General features: G+C 57.5%; 1 protein-coding gene across 5 annotated transcripts; it reads left to right on the top strand.

Annotated features, from left to right (window-relative positions):
- The first annotated feature begins 164 nt into the window (after nt 1–164).
- PDZD7 (PDZ domain containing 7) lies at nt 165–19,869 on the top strand. Of its 5 annotated transcripts, XM_027062884.2 has the most exons (17): nt 172–523; nt 1,181–1,572; nt 6,574–6,714; nt 7,020–7,194; nt 7,731–7,907; nt 8,142–8,289; nt 9,596–9,656; nt 10,033–10,440; nt 10,950–11,147; nt 12,710–12,757; nt 13,333–13,508; nt 16,453–16,544; nt 16,655–16,746; nt 16,902–16,973; nt 17,473–18,084; nt 18,379–18,479; nt 18,886–19,869. In XM_027062884.2, the coding sequence occupies exons 2-17, from the start codon at nt 1,347–1,349 to the stop codon at nt 19,099–19,101; spliced, it is 2,943 nt and encodes a 980-aa protein (XP_026918685.2). In that variant the 5' UTR covers nt 172–523; nt 1,181–1,346; the 3' UTR covers nt 19,102–19,869. The 5 variants fall into 5 exon arrangements, 2 of the variants coding, with proteins under 2 accessions (XP_026918686.1, XP_026918685.2); XM_027062885.2 differs by lacking the exons at nt 18,379–18,479; nt 18,886–19,869 and having other exon boundaries at nt 166–523; nt 17,477–17,655; XR_008292204.1 differs by lacking the exons at nt 16,453–16,544; nt 18,379–18,479; nt 18,886–19,869 and having other exon boundaries at nt 165–523; nt 17,473–17,535.
- The last annotated feature ends 18 nt before the right edge of the window (nt 19,870–19,887 follow it).

The raw sequence follows: 19,887 nt of genomic DNA, 5'->3' as shown, positions 1-19,887 counted from the left end.
ACACACACATATACTTCACAACTCACCCAGTCACCTTACAGGGCACGCCTGCCGCACGCCCAGGCTCCAGCCCACGCTCCTGCCCACCGCATGCTCACGCCCCCACTGCCCAGGTGACATTCCTTCACTGAGGCCTCACAGGTGACGCGAAGGGGTGACAATTGCGAGCCCTAGCATCTAGCTTGGCCTGGAGAAGACGCGGTTCTGGGCTCCCCTGCGCTGAGCCGGTAGCGGGAGGGGGCGAGGCGTGACCCAAACCCTAAATTCGTGGGGGCGTGGTGGGGCATCAGAACTCGAACTGCAGGGGTCTCAGCCCAGGTGACCAACGCCTGACCCGAGCGCCCGAAACAGGGGGCGGAGAGAGTGACTGGCGGCCCTCGCAGCCAATGGGAGCCCGGAGCTACGTAGGCCAGCCCCGTTCCAGCAGCTAGGCGGAGCGTGGGCGGGGTTCCCCGGACGCTGCAAGAGCTCGCGCCCGCGCCCACCGGCTGGCGAGGCCGGCGGCCGCCGCACCAGCAAGCAGGTGAGGGGGGCCAAGCTCAAGAGGTGGGGGCCGAGGGTGGGATGCTGCGTTCTGAGTCCCAGAGCTGCTCTGGGGGACTTAGCCCCGGGTTTGGGGCGCGATGTTGTGGGACTCTAGCCAGCAGGTCCTCCCCGCAAGCCTGGGAGACGTTGAGGCAACCCCTTTCGACGGGAGAGGGGGTGGGAGGGACAGCAGGCTGGAGCCAAGGGATCTGTGGCGGTCGGGAAATCTCCGGGGCCATTGGCTGCAGCTGTCCCAGGTCCTGACGCCCTGCCTCGAGACATGAGCCCCCTGCCCACAAACACAAGGAAAGGCGTGCAGTGACTGGTCCTGCCCCCACTTTCTCTCACACCACTTGAAACCCTAGGGCCCGCAAGAATCCATCTCCACTCTCTCAGCCTCTACTGAGAACTGGTCACTGGGGTGGATGACTCAGCTGAGAGCAGGAATGAGGGGTGAATGAGAGGTTCCCACTGGCGTTGTATAAATGACTCCGAAAATCCACGATGGTGCCTGGACTGGGCCAGGGGTGGGAGACGTGAGGGCCCTAGGGCATGGGAGGGCAGGAAGCTCAAATCAGGGCGAGGGGTGGAAGTTCTGGGAGGCAGCAAGGGCAACATTCACACCCTTGTCCCAGCCCCTGCTCTCCCTCGGCAGGCCTGGAGCGCACACTGCTGTGAGGCAACGGAGGTGGGGGGCTCCCAGTCCCTGAGACCCCAGTCCCGCACGGAAGGCTCATGGAGCCCGGGGCACGCGGGGCCCTTTGCTCCAGGGCTAGCAGATTCTTTCTGGACCTGTAGGGCGCCGCCCCAGTCTAGCCACAATGGCGCACAGTTTTGCGGTGGGCTTCGACCCACTGGGCCTTGGAGACCTAAGCTCGGGCTCTCTGAGCTCCCTCTCCTCCCGAGGCCACCTGGGCAGCGACTCGGGCTCCGCAACGCGATACCTGCTGAGGAAGCAGCAGCAGCGGCTGTTGAATGGGCCCCCCCGCGGAATCCGAGCCTCATCGCCCATGGGCCGTGTCATCCTCATCAACTCTCCCATCGAAGGTGGGGGCGGGGCCCAGCTTGGGCCGGGAGCTAAGGGTGGGGGTAAGGGGCAGCAGCACTAAGTAGGAGGAGGCAGAACCAATATGGGTGGAGGAACCCAAGAGATGGGAGTCTTAAGGATGTGGGAGGTGGAGGGTCTCTGTTTACCCTTATACTCTACCTTAAAAACCCTTTCCTTATGTTTAGGCCAATCCTTTAGTGTTGCAGGGCTGTAGAGAGGTCAGAGGTGGGAGATAGGAGCCCGGAGGCACGGAAAAGTGTGTGTGTGGTATGCTAGCCCCCAAGTGAGCAAGATAGGGTATTGAATTGGCCCCTCCATCCTATGGACTCTGCCTTTCTCCAATCCCTTTGTGTATGCCTTTGGTGGGGGCAGGATAGAGAATGATATAACCCCATCAACCAGCCCATTGTGTGACCAGCTCAGTGCGGGGCTGTGAGGAGTCAGTGCCCAACTGAGCAGACAGAATTTAAGATTTCAGGTGCAGAGGCCCCTGACCAGTTCATTCAGGAGAGCGTGCGACTCTTGATCTCAGGTCATGAGTTCAAGCCCCATAGTGTGTATACAGATGATTTCAAATAAGTAAATAATAGGGGCTCCTGGGTGGCTTGGTCGGTTAAGCGTCCGACTTCGGCTCAGGTCATGATCTCACGGTCCGTGAGTTCGAGCCCCGCGTCGGGCTCTGTGCTGACAGCTCAGAGCCTGGAGCCTGTTTCAGATTCTGTGTCTCCCTCTCTCTCTGCCCCTCCCCTGTTCATGCTCTGTCTCTCTCTGTCTCAAAAATAAATAAACGTTTAAAAAATTTATAAAAAAACAAGTAAATAATAATAATAATAATAATAATAATAAAAGATTTCAGATGCAGCAGAAAAGAAATAGAGGTAGAGCAGCAAATGTTCCAAAAAGTGGGGAGAAGAGGAGAGTTGAGGGTCAGGAAGGGAGCCCCAGGACTGAGCCCTGGTACCTAATCAGGGCGTACCTAATCTTCTGTAGTTGCTCAATGCTGTTTCATTGCACTCCTGTTCTATACCAGCCCTGCTTAGGTCCTGTAGGGGACCTAGAGAAAAATAAAGGTCAATCGTCACCTTCCAGAAATTTACAGGGTAGCAGAGCTTAGAGAGAGAGCAATGAGAACAGCTGCTGCTGGGGTAGAGGTATCCCAGACAAGGCTGGAAGTGGAAAACAAGAGTACAAGTTGCAGGTGGGGGGGGGGGGAATGCAATTAGGAGACAGCCAGGCTGCAGTGACAGATGTGAGGCGACACAGAGCTAGTGAGTAAGGCAGGACCTTGAATGCCCATGGGGAATGGGGACCCCCCCTGGGGTTGGGCTCTCTGCGGGCCAGATGCCATAAATGTCTCCAGCTCCCCCTTTGTCTCTCAGCGAGCAGAACTCCCCTGGCTGGATCCCAGAGTGGGCTTTTCAGACCCTCTTCCTCCCCTCTGACCCAGCTGGGCATCTCTGTTCTCCTCCCTGGGCCACTGGGGCAGGGATAGCCATGTTGCTCAGGCAGCAGGCTTTCCTGCCTCAGTGGCCCAGCATGCCCACCCCCATCATCTACTATGATGGGCCTCACCCCTAGGTGAGCTGTAGGGCACTGCTGAGGGTCAGCACTGTCATTCGGGTCATGGAGCAGAAGTCCTCAGAGGAGCTAGGAGACATGGTAGGGGACAGGGAAGGCACTGGGGCAGGACCCTTGTAAGTCCCATTGTATTAAAATAGCTATGTTTTACCTCCCCTTCACAACCACGCACACCATGCCCAGCTACGATGTAACAGCTCTGTCCACTGTCCTGCTAAAGATCCTCTTGCAGAAGTTCCAGGATTGCTCTCTCTTTCTGCCTCACCCTAGAGCCCTGGTGCAGCCGAGAGCAGCGTCTCCCAGCAATGGGAGGACTGGGGCATTGCTCTGACCTGCCAGCCCCTACCCTGTCTGGGCTGGGAAGCCCTGAACCCAGAATCTTCCCCCTCTGCCTGAGCACAAACATTTCCCAATTCACCGAAGCCTGGAACCTCTCCCCCTTGTTACTATTCAGACCATTCCAGAGGCCTAAAATAGCTGATAAGGGAGAGACAGTGGGAAGGGAGAAACTGCTACCCACCTCACCCCCACGGGTTCCCACCAGCTCCGCAAACTCAGCTGGTCCCAAAGGAAATGTATCCTCTAATCCAAACCAGCCCTTTCTCTTCACTCTCCTTGTTCATTGGTCTATTCACTCATTCATCCCTTTATTCTTTTACTCATTCAAAAAAGACTTAGCAGATATCAAGTGCTGCGCAACACATTGGAGATATATTGGCAGAAAAGAATTACAAAGTCCCTACCACGATTGAGTTTACAATCTAGTGGAAGGAGACAGACAATAAAATATGAATAATCAGTATATGAATAAATAATATATGAATAAGCAAATAATGAGAAAGGATGGTAAGAATCTTGGAGGTACTAATTTGGACAGTACGACAGAGTAGCGGTTCTCAAACTTTGGAATACATCAGAATTGCCTGGGGTGGGGGGCTTGTTAAAAAGACAAGTTGCTGGGTCCTACACCCAGAGCTTCTGATTCATTGTGTCTGCAGCGAAGAGCAAGAGCACACATTGTTGTTATGTAATTTTTTAAGACTTTATTTTGAAGTGATCTCTATACCCAACCTGGGGCTCGAACTCATAACCCCAAGACCAAGATTTGCATGTTGTACCAACAGAGCTAGCCAGGTGCCCCAGGTATACATATTTTTTTAAATTTTTTTTAACGTTTATTTTATTTTTGAGACAGAGAGAGACAGAGCATGAACGGGGGAGGGTCAGAGAGAGGGAGACACAGAATCTGAAACAGGCTCCAGGCTCTGAGCTGAGCTGTCAGCACAGAGCCCGACACGGGGCTCGAACTCACAGACCACGAGATCATGACCTGAGCCGAAGTCGACCGCTTAACCGACTGAGCCACCCAGGCGCCCCGGTATACATATTTTTTGAATAAGTTCCTGGGTGCCGCTGCTGCTGTTGGTCTGGGGAGCATGCTTTGAGAGCCACTCTAATAGAGACCATCTGGGAAGAAGGGAAGGGACTTCTTCAGGTAGGGTAGTCCAGGAAGGCTTCTCCGAGAAAGCGGTGTCTGAGCCAGGAGGGGCTGCAGAATAGATGCTGGCTTTACGAAAGTCTGGACAAGAGTATCAAGGATTGAGGGAACACTGAAATGATTGGCCCATGAGAGGAACAGGAAGGAGGTCAGTTTGGCCAAAGCTCAGTGAGGCTAGGGATGGTGGCCAGAGGTGAGGGTAGGGAGGTGGGCAGAGGACAGCCCATGGAGGGCCTTACCGGGCATGGGGGGCTGTGGAGTTCCTTCTAGAAGCCGGAGCAGGCATTGAAGTTCTCAATAAGCAGTCTACTGTAAAAGCTGGCTCTGGCCACTGTAGAGAATGGTCTAAACGAGGCAAGAATGGAGGTGGGGAGACAGTGAGGAGGCTGTGAGTGCCTAGAGGGAGAGGTCGGTGGCCCAGGCTAGGGTAGTGGAGGTAGAGAAGTTTCCATCCTCAGAGGCCCCAAGCTCCTATGCTCAAAACCCCAGTGTGGCATCCCCCTGGCTCAGGGCCCTAGGAAGGCCCCAGGGAGGGCCTGAGAAGAAAGAGGGTTGCGGGGCAGGAAAGCAATAGACTCCTTGGCTGGGTTGAGACCTATACAGTCAGAATCAGCCAGGAAGCCTTAGAATATCGCACATCTCTGTCCTGCACCATCCATGCCCACAGGCTGCCCTTGGAGATTTCTTCCTGAGCTGTTCTGCTCATGTATTGTAACCTGATTTCTCTTAGATCACAGAGAGAGAGAGAGAGAGAGAGAGAGAGAGAGAGAGAGAGAGAGAGAGAGAGAGATTTGTCCCCCACAAACACCTCTAGAGTAAGCCTTGTTCAAGAGGAAATCTCATCTTCTCACCTTCTCACCTGAGACCTAGCTTCCCTCTGCAGTCTTCTTATTTTTCTCTAACCAAAGGCCTTCTCAAGGACCCACCGCAGTGCCTTTACTCACTCCATCCCCTTCTTCATTAGTGCCCTCCCTTTCTGCTCCCCCCCTCCAACCAAATCCCACTCATCTCAGTCTTCCAAATCATTTTCCCTGACAGCTCCAGCCCCTAGGGACCCTGCTCCCCTGACGTTCCCCAGCACTGATGGAGAGGACCCCTCTGGGCTCTGGGCACACACTGCAACATAGTGGTGTTTTGGGTTTCTCTCCACATATAGTCAAGTAGCTCCTAGAGCCCTTACCTCCAGAATCACAGAGTTGAAGAGATAGAAGGAGCCTCAGGGATCCGTCCACAATATCCCAGACAGGGATTTATCAGGGGTCAGTTTGTATGCCTCCAAAGATGGGGAACTCATTATCTCTCCAAAACTCATTCCACTGTCTGACAGCTGAAGGTTTTAGATAGATAGCCCCTATCTCGGGCTTGGTTCTGTCTTCTGGGTTACACAAACAAAAACATCTAATGCCTTTCACAGAATAGCTCTTCAACTGTTTGAAGATTAGCATACTCATTTCTGTGCAAGCTGAAGAGCCCAAATTTGCTCAACTCTGCCCTATCGAATGGAATCTTGAACCTCTTCTCTATCCATCTGACCCTTAGAGTGACAGGATTTTTAGGAATTTGTTCTATCTCAGGCCTGTAGGTGTGAGAAGCTGAGTAAGCATTAGAAACACACACACACCTGCACACACGAACACGTGTGCACACACATACGCACACACACTCACCTATATAAGGGAAGGAGAACAGTGGCTTCTACTGTGGGGTCCTGTCCTGCCTATTCCCACACTCTCCCTGGCCCATGGCCTCAAAACCACCAATAGGGAACTCAGAAATTGGCTGCCCTCAGGCCTTAGAGCTTTAGGTATCTTTGCCTAGAAACCCAGCCTTTGCAGGCCCCAACCTGGGAAACCCAGGGGCCCTCTGTGCCCAGAAAGGACATGGGAGTCATGCCTATGTCCCTCCCACCCACACCACCACACAGCCAACAGTGATGAGAGCGACATCATCCATGCAGTCCGGGTGGAGAAGAGTCCAGCAGGGAGACTGGGTTTCAGTGTGCGGGGCGGCTCGGAGCATGGCCTGGGCATCTTCGTCAGCAAGGTGGAGGAGGGGAGCAGTGCAGGTGAGCAGGGCTCCCAGGAGCGAGGTTCTGGCTTAGGATGGTGCTCTTATCAGGGATGGGAGGAAAGGGTCCTCAGCTTTGGAGGGCCTGATCCAATGGGGACATGGGGCCCCCTCCCAGGGTGGAGTGGGCTAATGGACAGGTCCCCAGTCTCATAAGGACAACTCAGACCTCACCTGGGGATCCCCAATTTCATGGAAGAAGTTTTGCCCCAGGGAGCCTTGTGTGGTGGCGGGAGGCTTAGCTTCACCCTGGAGGACTTCTCCCAAGTGGCCCCTGCCAGCCACGCCCCTCCCCTGGTGCAGAGCGGGCTGGCCTGTGCGTGGGGGACAAGATCACGGAGGTGAATGGGCTGAGCCTGGAGAGCACCACCATGGGCAGCGCCGTGAAGGTGCTGACTGGCAGCAGCCGCCTGCACATGATGGTGAGGCGCATGGGCCGAGTGCCGGGCATCAAATTCTCCAAAGAGAAGACCACGTGGTGAGAACGCCTGGCCCCAGCCCTGGCTTTTCCCCTCCCCATCCAGCCCCCCCCCCCCCCCCCCGCAGGAGAGGCCGAGGTCACAGGGCTCTGCGTGGAACTTGACTGGTATGGCTTCTACTTTTCCCTCCACCCAGGGCACCGGAAACACAGGGATCCCAAGGCCTGACCTTGAAATAAGACAAGGCCGTGTCTCTCCCCAGCCCTCCTCCCAACCCTGCTATCCCAGAGGCCAGCGGCCCTGCCCCCAACACCGCCCGGCCTCTGCTGTGAGCCTGGGGGTGGTAACAGCATCTCCCCCTCAGGGCTCTTGTAGGGAGTTGGAAACGGGCACATGGAGCTGCTCCGTAAAAAGAGGAGATCCAGCTCGTTTTCCAAATTTGGCAAAATCTACATCCCACTGAACGTCTCTGGGCTGGGGAGTCCCCCAAGGCAACCTCTCCTTTCCCGTGCGGTTGTCAAGGCTGCTGGGAGGAGGGGGGGGGGGTGGTGGTGGATGGGGGGCCCAGGTCGAGGTTCCCTTGCTGTTGTCCCAGGGTGGATGTGGTGAACCGGCGGCTGGTGGTGGAGAAGGGCCGATCAACGCCGTCTGACAGCGGCTCGGAGGATGGCGTGCGGCGCATCGTCCACCTGTACACCACGTCAGACGACTTCTGTCTGGGCTTCAACATCCGCGGGGGCAAGGAGTTCGGCCTGGGCATCTATGTGTCCAAGTGAGGGCTGGGCGGGGCATGCAGTGGGCGGGGATCAACAAGCGAGGCCTGGCCAATGACATGTCCAAAGGAGGGCCTGGGTCAGGGGTGGGGTCTGGAGAGGGGTGGGGGGCTCGGGGAGGAGAGCCAAGGAGTTTGGCTGGGGCGTCCCTGTATCCGAGTGAAGAGAGTCTGGACTAGGGTGAGAGAGGGCAGGCTAGGCAGCCGACCAGACCGCCTCCTGTCTGACCCCAGAGTGGACCACGGTGGGCTGGCCGAGGAGAATGGCATCAAGGTGGGGGACCAGGTCCTGGCGGCCAACGGCGTCAGGTTCGACGACATCAGCCACAGCCAGGCCGTGGAGGTGCTGAAGGGCCAAACACACATCATGCTGACCATCAAGGTGGGCAGGACTGTGGGTATCAGGGAGAGGCCAGACTATAGGAAGGACTTCCCCGACCGCTCTAGTACATCATTATGCCCATCGCTCTACAGTCTATGGTTTTACCATAGCCATCGGAGAGGGAGGGCAGGCATTGCGCTCGTCCCTATTTCGCAGAAGAAGAAACTGAGGCTCAGAGAGGCAGAGTAACTCAGGAATCCCGGTCCATTACTCAGCTGGTCAGTAGCAGGGCCTGGGTCCAGTCCTGCTCTTCAGATGCCTAGGGCAGTGCCCCTTCACATGAGTGGTGGAGGACCTGGGCTGAAAGGAGAAAATGTCCCACCCAGAGGGTGGGGTGGTAGCTGTGGCTTTGGGCAGGACGTGGGCACAGGGCAAAGAGGCTGGGCTGGGGCCAGAGATTGGATTTCAGGGGAGGCACCTGCATTCATTATTCACGTGGGTCTCACACTTGCCTGAGGATCAGTTCTTTCTCACTCTGTCTCCAGAGGAGGTGACGTCTCACTCTCGGCTAGTGCCCAGTCCCAGCCCCTGCCCCGCTCTCTTCCCTTTCCCAAGCTTTCACCCACATTGCCCTTCAGGGCCTCCTCTGCCATTCCTCTACTTCTGCAACCTTATTTCCCATCCGACGATCCCCCCCCCCATCCCGTTTCTCCCTTTCCTTCCTCTCACATGACCCCAAACAGTCCTCCTCTCTCCCGCTCTGCCCCTCATTCATCCACTGAACATTTTCGAGTACGTTCTACATGATGGCCACTATGACAGGTACCGGGGCTGCCACGGTGAACAAGACAGGCAAGGTCTCTGCTCCTCGGTGGAGACGGACACACTAGATGCGGGCCAACTGTGACAAGTGCTACACTGTAATTAACAGAGAGGTGGGAGGGGTAATTTGGGAAGGCCCTTATAGCCAGAGCGGTCAGGGCAGGTCTCTCTGGGGAAGTGACACCCGAAGAGGGAGGAGCTGGCCAGAAGATGAGTTGAAGGAAGAGAATCAAGGCAGAAGGAACAGCAAGTACCAGGCTCTGAGGTACAGAGGAGTTTGGCATGTTGAGAAATAAAGCAGCTTGTTTGTCTAGAGCATGATGAACTTGGAGGAGAGAGCGAAAGGGGGTTGAAAAGTTTACTCCTGTCCCATCACTCCCCCTTCTTAACCCCATCCCTTCTCACCCACCCCCTTCTCATCTTCCCTCACCCACCCCCTTTCTCATCCCTCCTACTCACTTACCCCCCTTCTCATCCCCCTTCTCACCCACCCCCTTCTTGCCCACTCCCCCATGCCTTCCTATGCCCACCATGCTCTTCCCAGGAGACTGGCCGGTACCCTGCCTACAAAGAGATGGTTTCTGAGTACTGTTGGCTGGACCGATGTAAGTGGCTCAGGTCCATGGGTTGGAGGGAAAGGGCTGAGGCCCAAGGGTGGGTCAGAGTCTCTGAAGAATAATTGGGCAGGAGGAGCAAACCTCCTTGGGACTTTCACACCACCCAGCGCCATTTCTGGGCTCCCCTCCGAGGAGCTGCAGGTTTGGTTTCGGGCTCCCCTTGGCTCTGGGGTCCTGCGGGGAGTGGAGATGAACTGATCTGCCTAAGTCAGTGGCAGGACTGCTGAGCACCGGTTCCCCGGAGCCCGAGCTTCCAGCCCTGGCTGCTGCCCCACACTACCCACCCACCCCCCGCCACCAAGCCCAGGGTGGTCTGCAGCCTGGCCTTCCCCTCAGCCGCCCCCGCCTTCCCCACTGCCTGCAGTGAGCAACGGGGTGCTACAGCAGCTGTCCCCGGCCTCTGAGAGCAGCTCCAGCGTCTCCTCCTATGCCTCCAGTGCCCCCTACAGCTCGGCCGAGGGCTCGGGCTCCCTGCCCTCCGACCGCATGGATGTCTGCCTGGGGCCTGAGGAGCCGGGTGGTCGGGGGCCAGGCTGGGGGCGGGCGGACACAGCCATGCAGACGGAGCCCGATGTGGGGGGCCGCGTGGAGACCTGGTGCAGCGTGAGGCCCACCGTCATCCTCAGGGACACAGCCATCCGCTCCGATGGGCCCCGGCCTGCCCGCCGCCTCGATTCTGCACTCTCGGAGTCCCCCAAGACTGCCCTGTTGCTGGCCCTGAGCCGACCCCGGCCCCCCATCACAAGATCCCAGAGCCACCTGACCTTGTGGGGTACGTAGGGGGATGGATGGCTGATGTTCTCTCCGAAACTCCCAGTCCCAAACCTGCCTCGCGCCTTGTCCTGGGCCCCAAACCTCCCTTTGCCCCGGGCCTTGACCCAACCTCAGTTGCAGCCCCAGAATACACTTCGATGCTGCTCTGGGTACCATTTTAAACTGGTCCTGGACCCCAAGCCCCAGTTTGTTTTCCTGTCAATTTTGGGCCCCAAATCAGTCCTAACCCATCCCTTCCACCCTACACACACACACACACACACACACACACACACACACACACACAAACCAGCCCTCTTGGAGACTCCTCGAAGAACTGTGGGGTGGGGGAGGGTGGAAAGTTGGAGGAGGACACCCACCCCTACCTCCAGCACCACCTCCCCACAAAGCTGCAGGTCCTGTCTGCCCCCTACTCTCTCTCCTCTCTGTCCCTCCTCATACCCCTGCCCCTCGGCCTTCCCTTCTGCCCACCACTCCAGCCCCGCGGGCGCTCCCTCATGTCTGCAGAGGAGAAGAGGCAGAGGAAGAAGGAGAAGTTGGGGTCTCCTGGGGAGAAGGGAGCCCTGCAGCGCTCCAAGACACTGATGAACCTCTTCTTCAAGGGAGGGCGGCAGGGGCGGCTGGCAGGGGACGGGCACAGAGAGGCCTGGACGCTGGACAGAGGGACCCCGGCCAAGCCCCGCCCTCGCCTGGACCCGGAGAAAGGTAAGCGCCATGCCGGTCAGATGAGATGGGGTGGACGCAGGTGGGGCCCACGTTGGCATCCAGCAGCTCTGGGTTTAAATCCCACACTGCTTATTACGAGCTGGGAGTAACCACTGGCCCCTGTAAGCCTGTTTCCTTATGAGTAAAGTGAGTGATGATACCTATTTCTTTAGGAATAGTGAGGAATAAGTGTATGGATGGATGTAAACCACTTAAGGACCTCGTCTGGCATATGGAAGGTGCTCAGAAAATGTAGTGGTTATTGTTATACTGTCTCGTCTCCCCACTTTCCAGAAAGGAAATCCGTTAGAGGCACAACATAGCAAGGAAGTTGAAGGGCTTGGGTCAGATCCCTGTGCCCTTGGTGCTGAGGTGGGTAGGGGGCTCCTCTCCTCGAATACGTGGCTACATCTCCCCTGGCCAGAGCGCCACAGGCCCTACCCAGCTCTAGAACCATCCTTGAGCAAGGTCATTTCTAAATCAGGGCCCAAGCAGAAGGGCCTCGGCAGGCTCCACTATGTCAGGGGCTTCAAGGACCCTCAGAGAGGGCCTCTCGTCTCTCAGGTGAGGTTCAGAGACTGGACCGAGAGTGGAGGAGTTGAGACACTTGGGGTTGTATGGGCCAGAAACTCAACTCAAATTAGGTTTAAAAAGCACTGCTTGGCTCAGCTACTGATGTAAGTGGGTCTAAAGATTTAAACACTCTCATCAGACATCTGCCCCCTTCATCTTTAGTTCCATTTTCCCCTGGGTTGGCTTCATTATCATGTAGGTTTTGCCCACTCAGAGTTAAGATGGCCACTGTTGCTTAGCAACCCAGGGACAAGAAAGCTTCTTAAATAGTTCCGGCTGAGGTCCTAGGTTCTCACTGACCCAGCGGGGACCACATGCCCAACAAATGGCTGTGGGGTGGCGTGGGGGGGTGCTCTCATGGGCCAGCCTGTGTCTTGTGCCCACTCTGGAGTACATGCGCTGAGAATGGGGGTCCCCAGGTGAAATCGGGGTGCTGTTTCCAGAGGGAGAGTGGGTGTTGGGTAGGAGCTGGCCCTGCCCCTCCTGGGGGGCTAAAGTGAGAGTCTCACGGGAGAGACTCTTTAAATGAGGCCAGGCCAGCTTCCACCTCTTCAACCCATCTCTTTTTCCACAGCCCCCGGGGCCCTGCTCTCTCCTGATTCTCCTCCCATCCCTCTGGCCTCTCCTCTCTCTCCTCCAAAGGCTCTTCTTTTTTTCTCTGTCCCTTGAAGGTAGGTGCCCCCCCCACCTTCCCTTCGGGGTTCTTCCCCCCATATATTTGCCTCTGAATGAGTCTCCACAAGCAGAGGTCAAGCTGTACCCTCTCTTGGTCCCAAACCTTCACGGACTTCCACTGCCTATGAATGAAGTCCCTAGTTGACCATGGCCCCAAGACCTTCACGGCCTGGCCTCTGGCCTCCCCATTCCACCTCCTCCCAGCCTGAGCTTTTCATCCCAGCCGGTGATCCAGCCGTCCCTGAGCCCCCCCCAAGCCCCATTTGCAGATTGGGAGCCAGGGCCTTCAGCGTAACCCTTCTTCTCCACGGCAGGGGCAGTGGGGCCCGTGCAGAAGTTTGTCACATGGAGACTGAGACGCGGTAATTCAGCATCCCTTTAGCAAGGCCTGGTGACAGAGCTGCAGATGGGGTGCATGTTGGGGGCTGTTAAGGAGCTTTGGGCTAAACTCAGTTGGGGCCAAGTATGGGGGACTGGGTGCGAATTGAGGGCAGCTAAAAGAATTGGACCAAGCTTACTCGGAAAGACAGGGCTGCAGACAGATGTTGGGGTATGTTTTTGAGGACTGGGGAGCTTGGTTGGGACTCCCAAAGACAGATTTTGGGGGTGGTGAGGGAGCCTGTGCTAGAACTCCAATGAGTACTCTGACAGTGCATGTTCGGGGGCCCAGAGGGCACTGGGCTAGGACACCATTAAGGAACAGACTAGTAAAGGGGTCTGTGATGGGGGCCATGGGGTCTGGACTGGTGCTCCACTGGTGGGCAGATTGCTATGGGAGGCCATGGAGGGGAGAGTCCGGGCTAGGCCGGGATGTTGTCAGGGGCACCTAGGCCTCTCACGGACCTGTTCTGGGGTCCGACCCAATTGAGAGAAGCCCCCACTTCCCCCTTGATGTCTCCTGGCTCCTTCATCATACACCTTCGTTCCTGCCCTGCAGAGCGGGAGAGGGGCCGGGCCCTGCTCTCTGCCAGGTCTGGGAGCCCCTCTGGCCAGCTGCCTGATGTGGATGAGCGGGTGCAAGCCTGGGAGAGCCGACGGCCCCTAATTCAGGACCTGGCCCGACGGCTGCTGACTGACGACGAGGTGCTGGCAGTCACCCGCCACTGCTCCCGGGTGAGCTTCCAGCCTGCCCCCAACTCCAGCACACGGTCACCCAGCCCCTCGTTCATTCAGGCCACTGTCTCCGGCTATCTGGGATCGAGGCCGTGAGGTCAGTGGTCAGAAAATGCAGGAGTCACTCCTGTCACACACACACACACACACACACACACACACACACACACACACTGAGCTTACAGGCAGGAAGGGGAGTTACAATGACTAGAACCTAGACACCCATAGTGACAAATCATGTGAAGTACTGTGAAAGGAAAAAAACATGAGAATATAACCCAAGAGGTACAAATTAGGTCTAGGGGGGCCTCCTGGAGGAGGTGATATTTCAGCTGAGACGGAGCCAGACAGGTGATGAGTGGGGGCACACCGCAGTCACTGCCTTCCTCTTCCTCTCAACCCCAGCCTCCCCTTTCACATGCCTCCCTCTGCACCTGGGTCAGCGGACAGGCCCAGCCTCATGCCGGACCTTCCAGGGGGATCGGTAGGCCCTCCCCTATCCCTCTGCCTCAAAGACCCCAGGTTTCCTGTGCTGGGGTCCCTGTGATGTGCCTGCATCAGTGCACGTGTGAGCCTGTGTGCAAGGACAAACTGAGGGGTTCCAGGGCATAGTTTGTGATCCCCAACCCCCCAAAGCTCTCTCACTCTGGTCAGGGTAGGGCTGTGTTGTGTGACTGTGTGATGTGTACATTTGTGTGTCCGTGGGGTCCCTGGGTTTGTTTCACCCTAACTGTATGACGGATCTGTGTGTGAACGTGTATGTGTCTGGCTACGGCACGTGTGTGTCACGTGGAGACTGAGGCCCAGTAATTCCTGCGGCCCTTTACCAAGGTCTGGTTTACAGCAGAGCTGCAGCTCTGCAGATGGGGTGCGTGTTGGGGGGAAACTAAGGTTCTCTGGGCTAAACTCCGTAAGTGTCAGCCTGCTCCACTCTGAGCGCTAAGTGGGGTGGCGCACCCCGGCCGCCGTGAGCTTGCAATTCTGGGCTCTGGCCATTAGGTGGCGTGATGTGTCCGTTTCTTTGGTCAGGTCCTTCTCCATCATCCCTCTGTTCCTCCCACCCTGTCCAAACCAGGACCACCTCTCACTGCACCCCCACAGCACCTGCCCACCACCCAAACTTGACCCGCACGACACCCACACCAAGAGATCAGGCCCTCTGGGGTAGAGCTCTGGCCAGAATGATTAGTAAATCTCCCCCAGTGACTCAGATCACCGGGCCTCCCCTCTCTCTCCTCCTCTGAGCTGTCTCTCCACAGCCACCAGACCAGGCTTTATAAGTCACCTCTTTGATCACTTTACACTCCCCAAACCCCCTTGCAACCTCTTATCTTTGGCGGAATAGAGTTCCTTATGCTCACATTCAAGGCCTTCCCCGATTTGACTCCCCAACCACTAACCTCAGCTCTCCCATGGTCACCACATCACCACGGCGTTATCTTCTGCTGGTCACTACATAGGGGTGTACAGGTGATGAACTGCACAACTCCAGAGCACTACTCTGGGAGTCACGACGTGCGCAGCCTACACGGAGGCCCTTCATGTACCCCGTGGCTAAGTTAAACTTCTCCCTGCCCATTATGCCACGTCTCCCTTGGAGCGCCTTCCTCCCGACTTGCATGTTGTTCCCTGCATTCATCCTTCAGAGTAAGTGTAAATGGAAGCCAACAAACAAACCAAAAGGGCTCAGCGTCAATGCCGCCTCCTCCAAGAAGCCAACTCCGGTCTTGCCACCCTCCTCTGAGACTCCCTCTGCCTCATTGCCAGTGGTTTGGAATTCACTGGGGCACGTGGCTCATCCTGCCTCTTGTTCCCACCACCAGACTGGCTTCTGAAGGAACTGGAACAGGGTCATCTTCCTTGTGCCCCCACTGCCCAGTGCAGGGCCAGGCCCGTAGTAGGTGCTGAATGCAGGTTGGCGGATTTGAAGTGTGTATGTATGTGGCTGGTTCTGTGCGATTGTATGTATCCCTCTCCCGACATGCGGGGTTGTATTTTTGATACGTGTTTGTCTGAGTCCCTGTAAGTCTGTGTGTGGTTTAGGGCCCCATAGCTGACAACTTACTTCCGGGTGTTTATGAACGTCTCACTCTGACCACCAGGGCTTGCTGTGTTGTGTCTCTGTCTATCCCTGTCCAGGATGCTGTGTGTGCGTCTCCCTGAATCAGTACGTGTCTCCCTTTTACCACCAGGGGGCGGTGTGCCACCCAAGCAGGGTGGCTCCCAGCGTTCGGTTTACCAGTTTGCGTTAGTGGGGTGTGGCTGGTGGCATCCGGGCAGTGCCAGGCAGAAGGGCCTCCCCCCAACCCCCCCACCCCCTGGGTACTGACTGGGTAGGCTTTCTGTCGAGCCGCCCCTTCCCTAAGGTCCCCATTCCAGCCCTGAACAAAGCCTAATTGGTAGGTCTCTGTGCTGACATATGCTGGGCCTCCCAGGCCCGCGGCCTAGTGTTTGGCTCAAATTCCTTCCTTCTGCCTGGGAGGTGGGGGTGGGGAAGAGAGCCCGCTGCCTGCACATCCTTTTCCGGCACCAGAGCAGGCAAGGGCCAGACTTCTCAGGTTCCAGTCCCTCTTCACACTTCCTTACCTGTGTGTGGCCGTGGGCAACGTCCTTGTCTCTGAGCCTCAGTTTCCGCACCGTTAAAACGAGGATAATTAATGTCATCTCTCAGGGTTGCTCAATGGGAGATCATATGTAAAAGGCTTAAAAAAGGGCTTGCTCCAAAGCTGTCATTGTCGTTGCTGCTATTATAGGTCTGTTATTATCGCAGGCTTCCACCTAGTCACCAACGCAAGACTGTCCTGTGAACAGCCTGGGGTTGGGGAGAAGCCTTCCTAAACGTGGGGAACCCCACATGCCCAAGCAGTGCCACCCCCCCGCGTCCCCCCCACCCCTGGCTCTGGATGGCCATGCTGCTATCTGACCTCTGGGTCTCTCTCTGCAGTATGTGCACGAGGGCGGTGTAGAGGACCTGGTGAGGCCCCTGCTGGCCATTCTGGACAGGCCTGCAAAGTTGCTGCTACTGAGGGACATCAGGTGGGGCGGAGGGTGTGGGGAGGGCTGGGGGGCAGAAAGGGGCCCTCTAATAACTCCCCCTACCTCCAGAACTGTGCCCCTGCCCACCCCCTATCTCTTGCCCTCCCCAGGAGTGTGGTGGCCCCCACGGACCTGGGCCGCTTTGACAGCATGGTGATGCCCGTGGAGCTGGAGGCTTTTGAGGCCCTTAAGAGCCGGGCAGGTCAGCAGCTGGGCGGTGGGGAGAGGGTAGGACCTGTAGACCCTAAGCCCCGGGTGGGGATGGGAGTGGAGTCTCCCAGGGGAGAGGGGGCAGAGATGACCAGCTGTGTCCCCTGCTGGGCCCCCCGTCTCTGACCGGATCTCCTCTCCCACCAGTGTGGCCTCCTGCCTTGAGACCAGCCCAGCAAGACGCACCTCCCAAGCGTCACCTCATCACGCCCGTGCCTGGTCAGTCAAGCGTCCCAGAGCCTGGGGAGGGGGCACACAGCTGGGGTATTAGGGAAGGGAAAAGGGGCCTTCTGCCCCTACCCCCGTGTAGGGTATCCAGGCTTCAGAAGTTTGTCTGGTTCCCTGAAGGAAGTCCCTTGTCCACCGGAACCATTTTTATCGTCTCTACTCACCACCCACACTATTATTTCCTTAATAATTGGTTTTAGACCCACTCACTTTTGAAATCTAGTCTCACTGTCTGCAATAATCTCCGAGAAATTGCCAGTGTGGTGTGCGAGCAATATTTTTTCTATGACACATATCGCGATGGAAAGTATGAAAATACTATTCCAACAGAACCCGGGCAGTGTCCCTCACTGTGGCAAAGCTGCCGCAGGGCCCAAGCAAACCCACGCCTGGGTCCCCCAGGCCCTACCCCAGCAAAGGCAAGGACTGGGGCCTGGCACCAGCAAGGCCAAAGAGAGGCAGCCTGCCTGACCTCGGCCCTCTTCCCCAGATAGCCGTGGAGGTTTCTATCTGCTGCCTGTGAACGGCTTCTCAGAGGAGGAAGATGGTGGGGAACTGAGGGAGCGGCTGGGGGGCCTCCAGCTCTCCCTGGGGGCCTCTGCTCCCCGCCACCCTCATAAAGGGATCCCCCCTCTCCAAGACGTGCCGGTAGATGCCTTCACCCCACACCGAAGCACCCGCACCCCCCCTCCGCAACCACCCCCCGTGGCTCCCAGGCCCCCAAGGCCTAACTGGCTGCTGACAGAACCCCCGACCCTGGAGGACCCGCGGCAGAGCCAGATCCAGGGCCCTGCCCGGAGCCGCAGCCGCAGCCGCAGCCGCAGCCGCAGCCGCAGCCGGGGCCGAGGCAAGTCCCCAGGACGCAGGCGCTCCCCGTCTCCAGCACCTATCTCCACCCAGAGCATGGCCAACGGGCGCTACCACAAGCCTCGGAAGGCCAGGCCACCTCTGCCTCGACCTCTGGATGGGCAGGCAGCCAAGGCGGGAGGCCACCAAGGCCCCTCTGAGAATGGAACTGGTGGGACAGCCGAGGAGACAGCCACGAAGACCCCTGGTGGGGAGCTGAGGACAGTCACGTTGTCCAAGATGAAGCAGTCCTTGGGTGAGTCCAGGTGGGCCTGGGCCTGGCAGGTGGGGCTCTTGGGTTTGGTGGGGTCTGTGGGCTTGGTTTTGGGCTATAACTAGGGGGCTTGGGCTTAAGAAAAGATTGGGGTATGGGGGTAGATTGCAGAGGTGGGAGTAGAGGATTTTTGGAGTTGAGGACTGAGTAATAATAGAATATGGGGATTAGGGAGAAGTCCGGGCCCGGACTTGCTGTTGGGGTCCTGGGTTTCTCCTGTGAGCTCTGGGTGGAGGGGGGTGGCTGCGCGTTCACCCAGTGCTTCTCTCTCGCCAGGCATCAGCATTTCTGGGGGCATTGAGTCCAAGGTGCAGCCCATGGTGAAGATAGAAAAGATCTTCCCTGGGGGGGCTGCCTTCGTCAGTGGGGCCCTGCAGGTGGGTGAAGAGCACCCAGCCCCACTCCTGAGGCCCGGAGCTGAATTCTGGCGGGAGTGGGGCTAGAACATGCTCATCTTCCAGCCAGACAGGTTTAGACCAGGCCATGGGAGGAGGCCTGGGTGCATGGGGGTCAGGACTGCAAGATGACCAAGCCTAGGGAAAAATCTGTCCCCTTGCGCCAGCCTGGGCCTGAGGTTGGCCCATCCTGTTCCACCCCTAGCCCCAAGGGACAAAGGGCCATTGTCTGTGTCTCACCCTGCCCCCGACCGCTCCAGGCACAAAAGTCCCATTGTCCATCCCCTCCACCCAGATGGGGAGGAGTGTCCTCACTGGTGGAGGTGAGAGGTTGGGTGTTGGGCTGACCTGAGAAGGGAGGGCTGTGATTTTCCCACTCCCATCCCAGGCTGGCTTCGAGCTTGTGGCAGTGGATGGAGAGAGCCTGGAGCAGGTGACCCACCAGCGAGCAGTAGATACCATCCGCCGAGCTTATCGAAACAAGGCTCGGGAGCCCATGGAGCTTGTGGTCAGGGTCCCTGGGCCCAGCCCACAACCCTTACCCCCCGAGTCGTCAGCCCTCACCGATCAGTGCCTTCCTGCTGACCATTCCCCTGCCCGCTGACCCCCTCCTGGTACTCATTCCTTCCCACTGCCTCCCAGAACCTCCCATAAATGCTCTTCCCACCAATTCCCAGATCCCTCCCACTGATGCCAGTCTCCTCCAGCGGACCGCCAGCCCAGTCCCTTCTCCGACCCCTCTGGACTCCTGACACTAACCCCAGACTCTCTCCACCTATGCCAGGACTCTTCCCACTGACCTCAGATCCTCCCGCTGCCTCCCAGGACCCTCCTGCTGTCTCCCAGACCTCCCCTCCTACCCTCCTCTCGGGATTCAGGAACCTCTCACTGCTCCTCGACTTGCCTCCTCCCAGAGCTCCACACTGCTGGCGCAGACCTCCCCACTTTCTTCCCTCCCCCGCTGTCACTAAGGCTCTGCCCTTTCCAGATAAACTTGGTGTCAAGGACAAGGTGCTGCGGGGTAGGCTGTGTCACCCGCGCACTGCCCCCAACCTCCCACGACTGGGAGAGGTTGGGAGAAAGCCAAGGTCTGGAGCTTGGGATTGGCGGGCCCTTTCTCATGAGGCCTCCTTTAATGCCCCCAAGCACTGAGGAACATGGACTCTCAGGGCCCGGAGGGGTCATTGCATCTGTCCCCCAGCCCCAAGCAGTGTTCTGTGCAAGGGATAGGATGGAAAGCTTTTCTAGTTTCTCAAATCCTGGGAGACCGTTTCATGTGGTGGTCCGCTAGGATCTCACACTTTCCACTGGATTTGTCCATCCCCCATCACCCTCTCTCTCCCCAAGACCTCCACGAGGGGTCAGAAAGAGGTGGGAGTCGGGGTCAAAG

This window comes from Acinonyx jubatus, chromosome D2 (genome assembly GCF_027475565.1).
Source record: "Acinonyx jubatus isolate Ajub_Pintada_27869175 chromosome D2, VMU_Ajub_asm_v1.0, whole genome shotgun sequence".
Taxonomy (NCBI): domain Eukaryota; kingdom Metazoa; phylum Chordata; class Mammalia; order Carnivora; family Felidae; genus Acinonyx; species Acinonyx jubatus.
The sequence above is the reverse complement of the archived record's forward strand: the minus strand, read 5'-3'. Positions and strand labels throughout refer to the sequence as shown.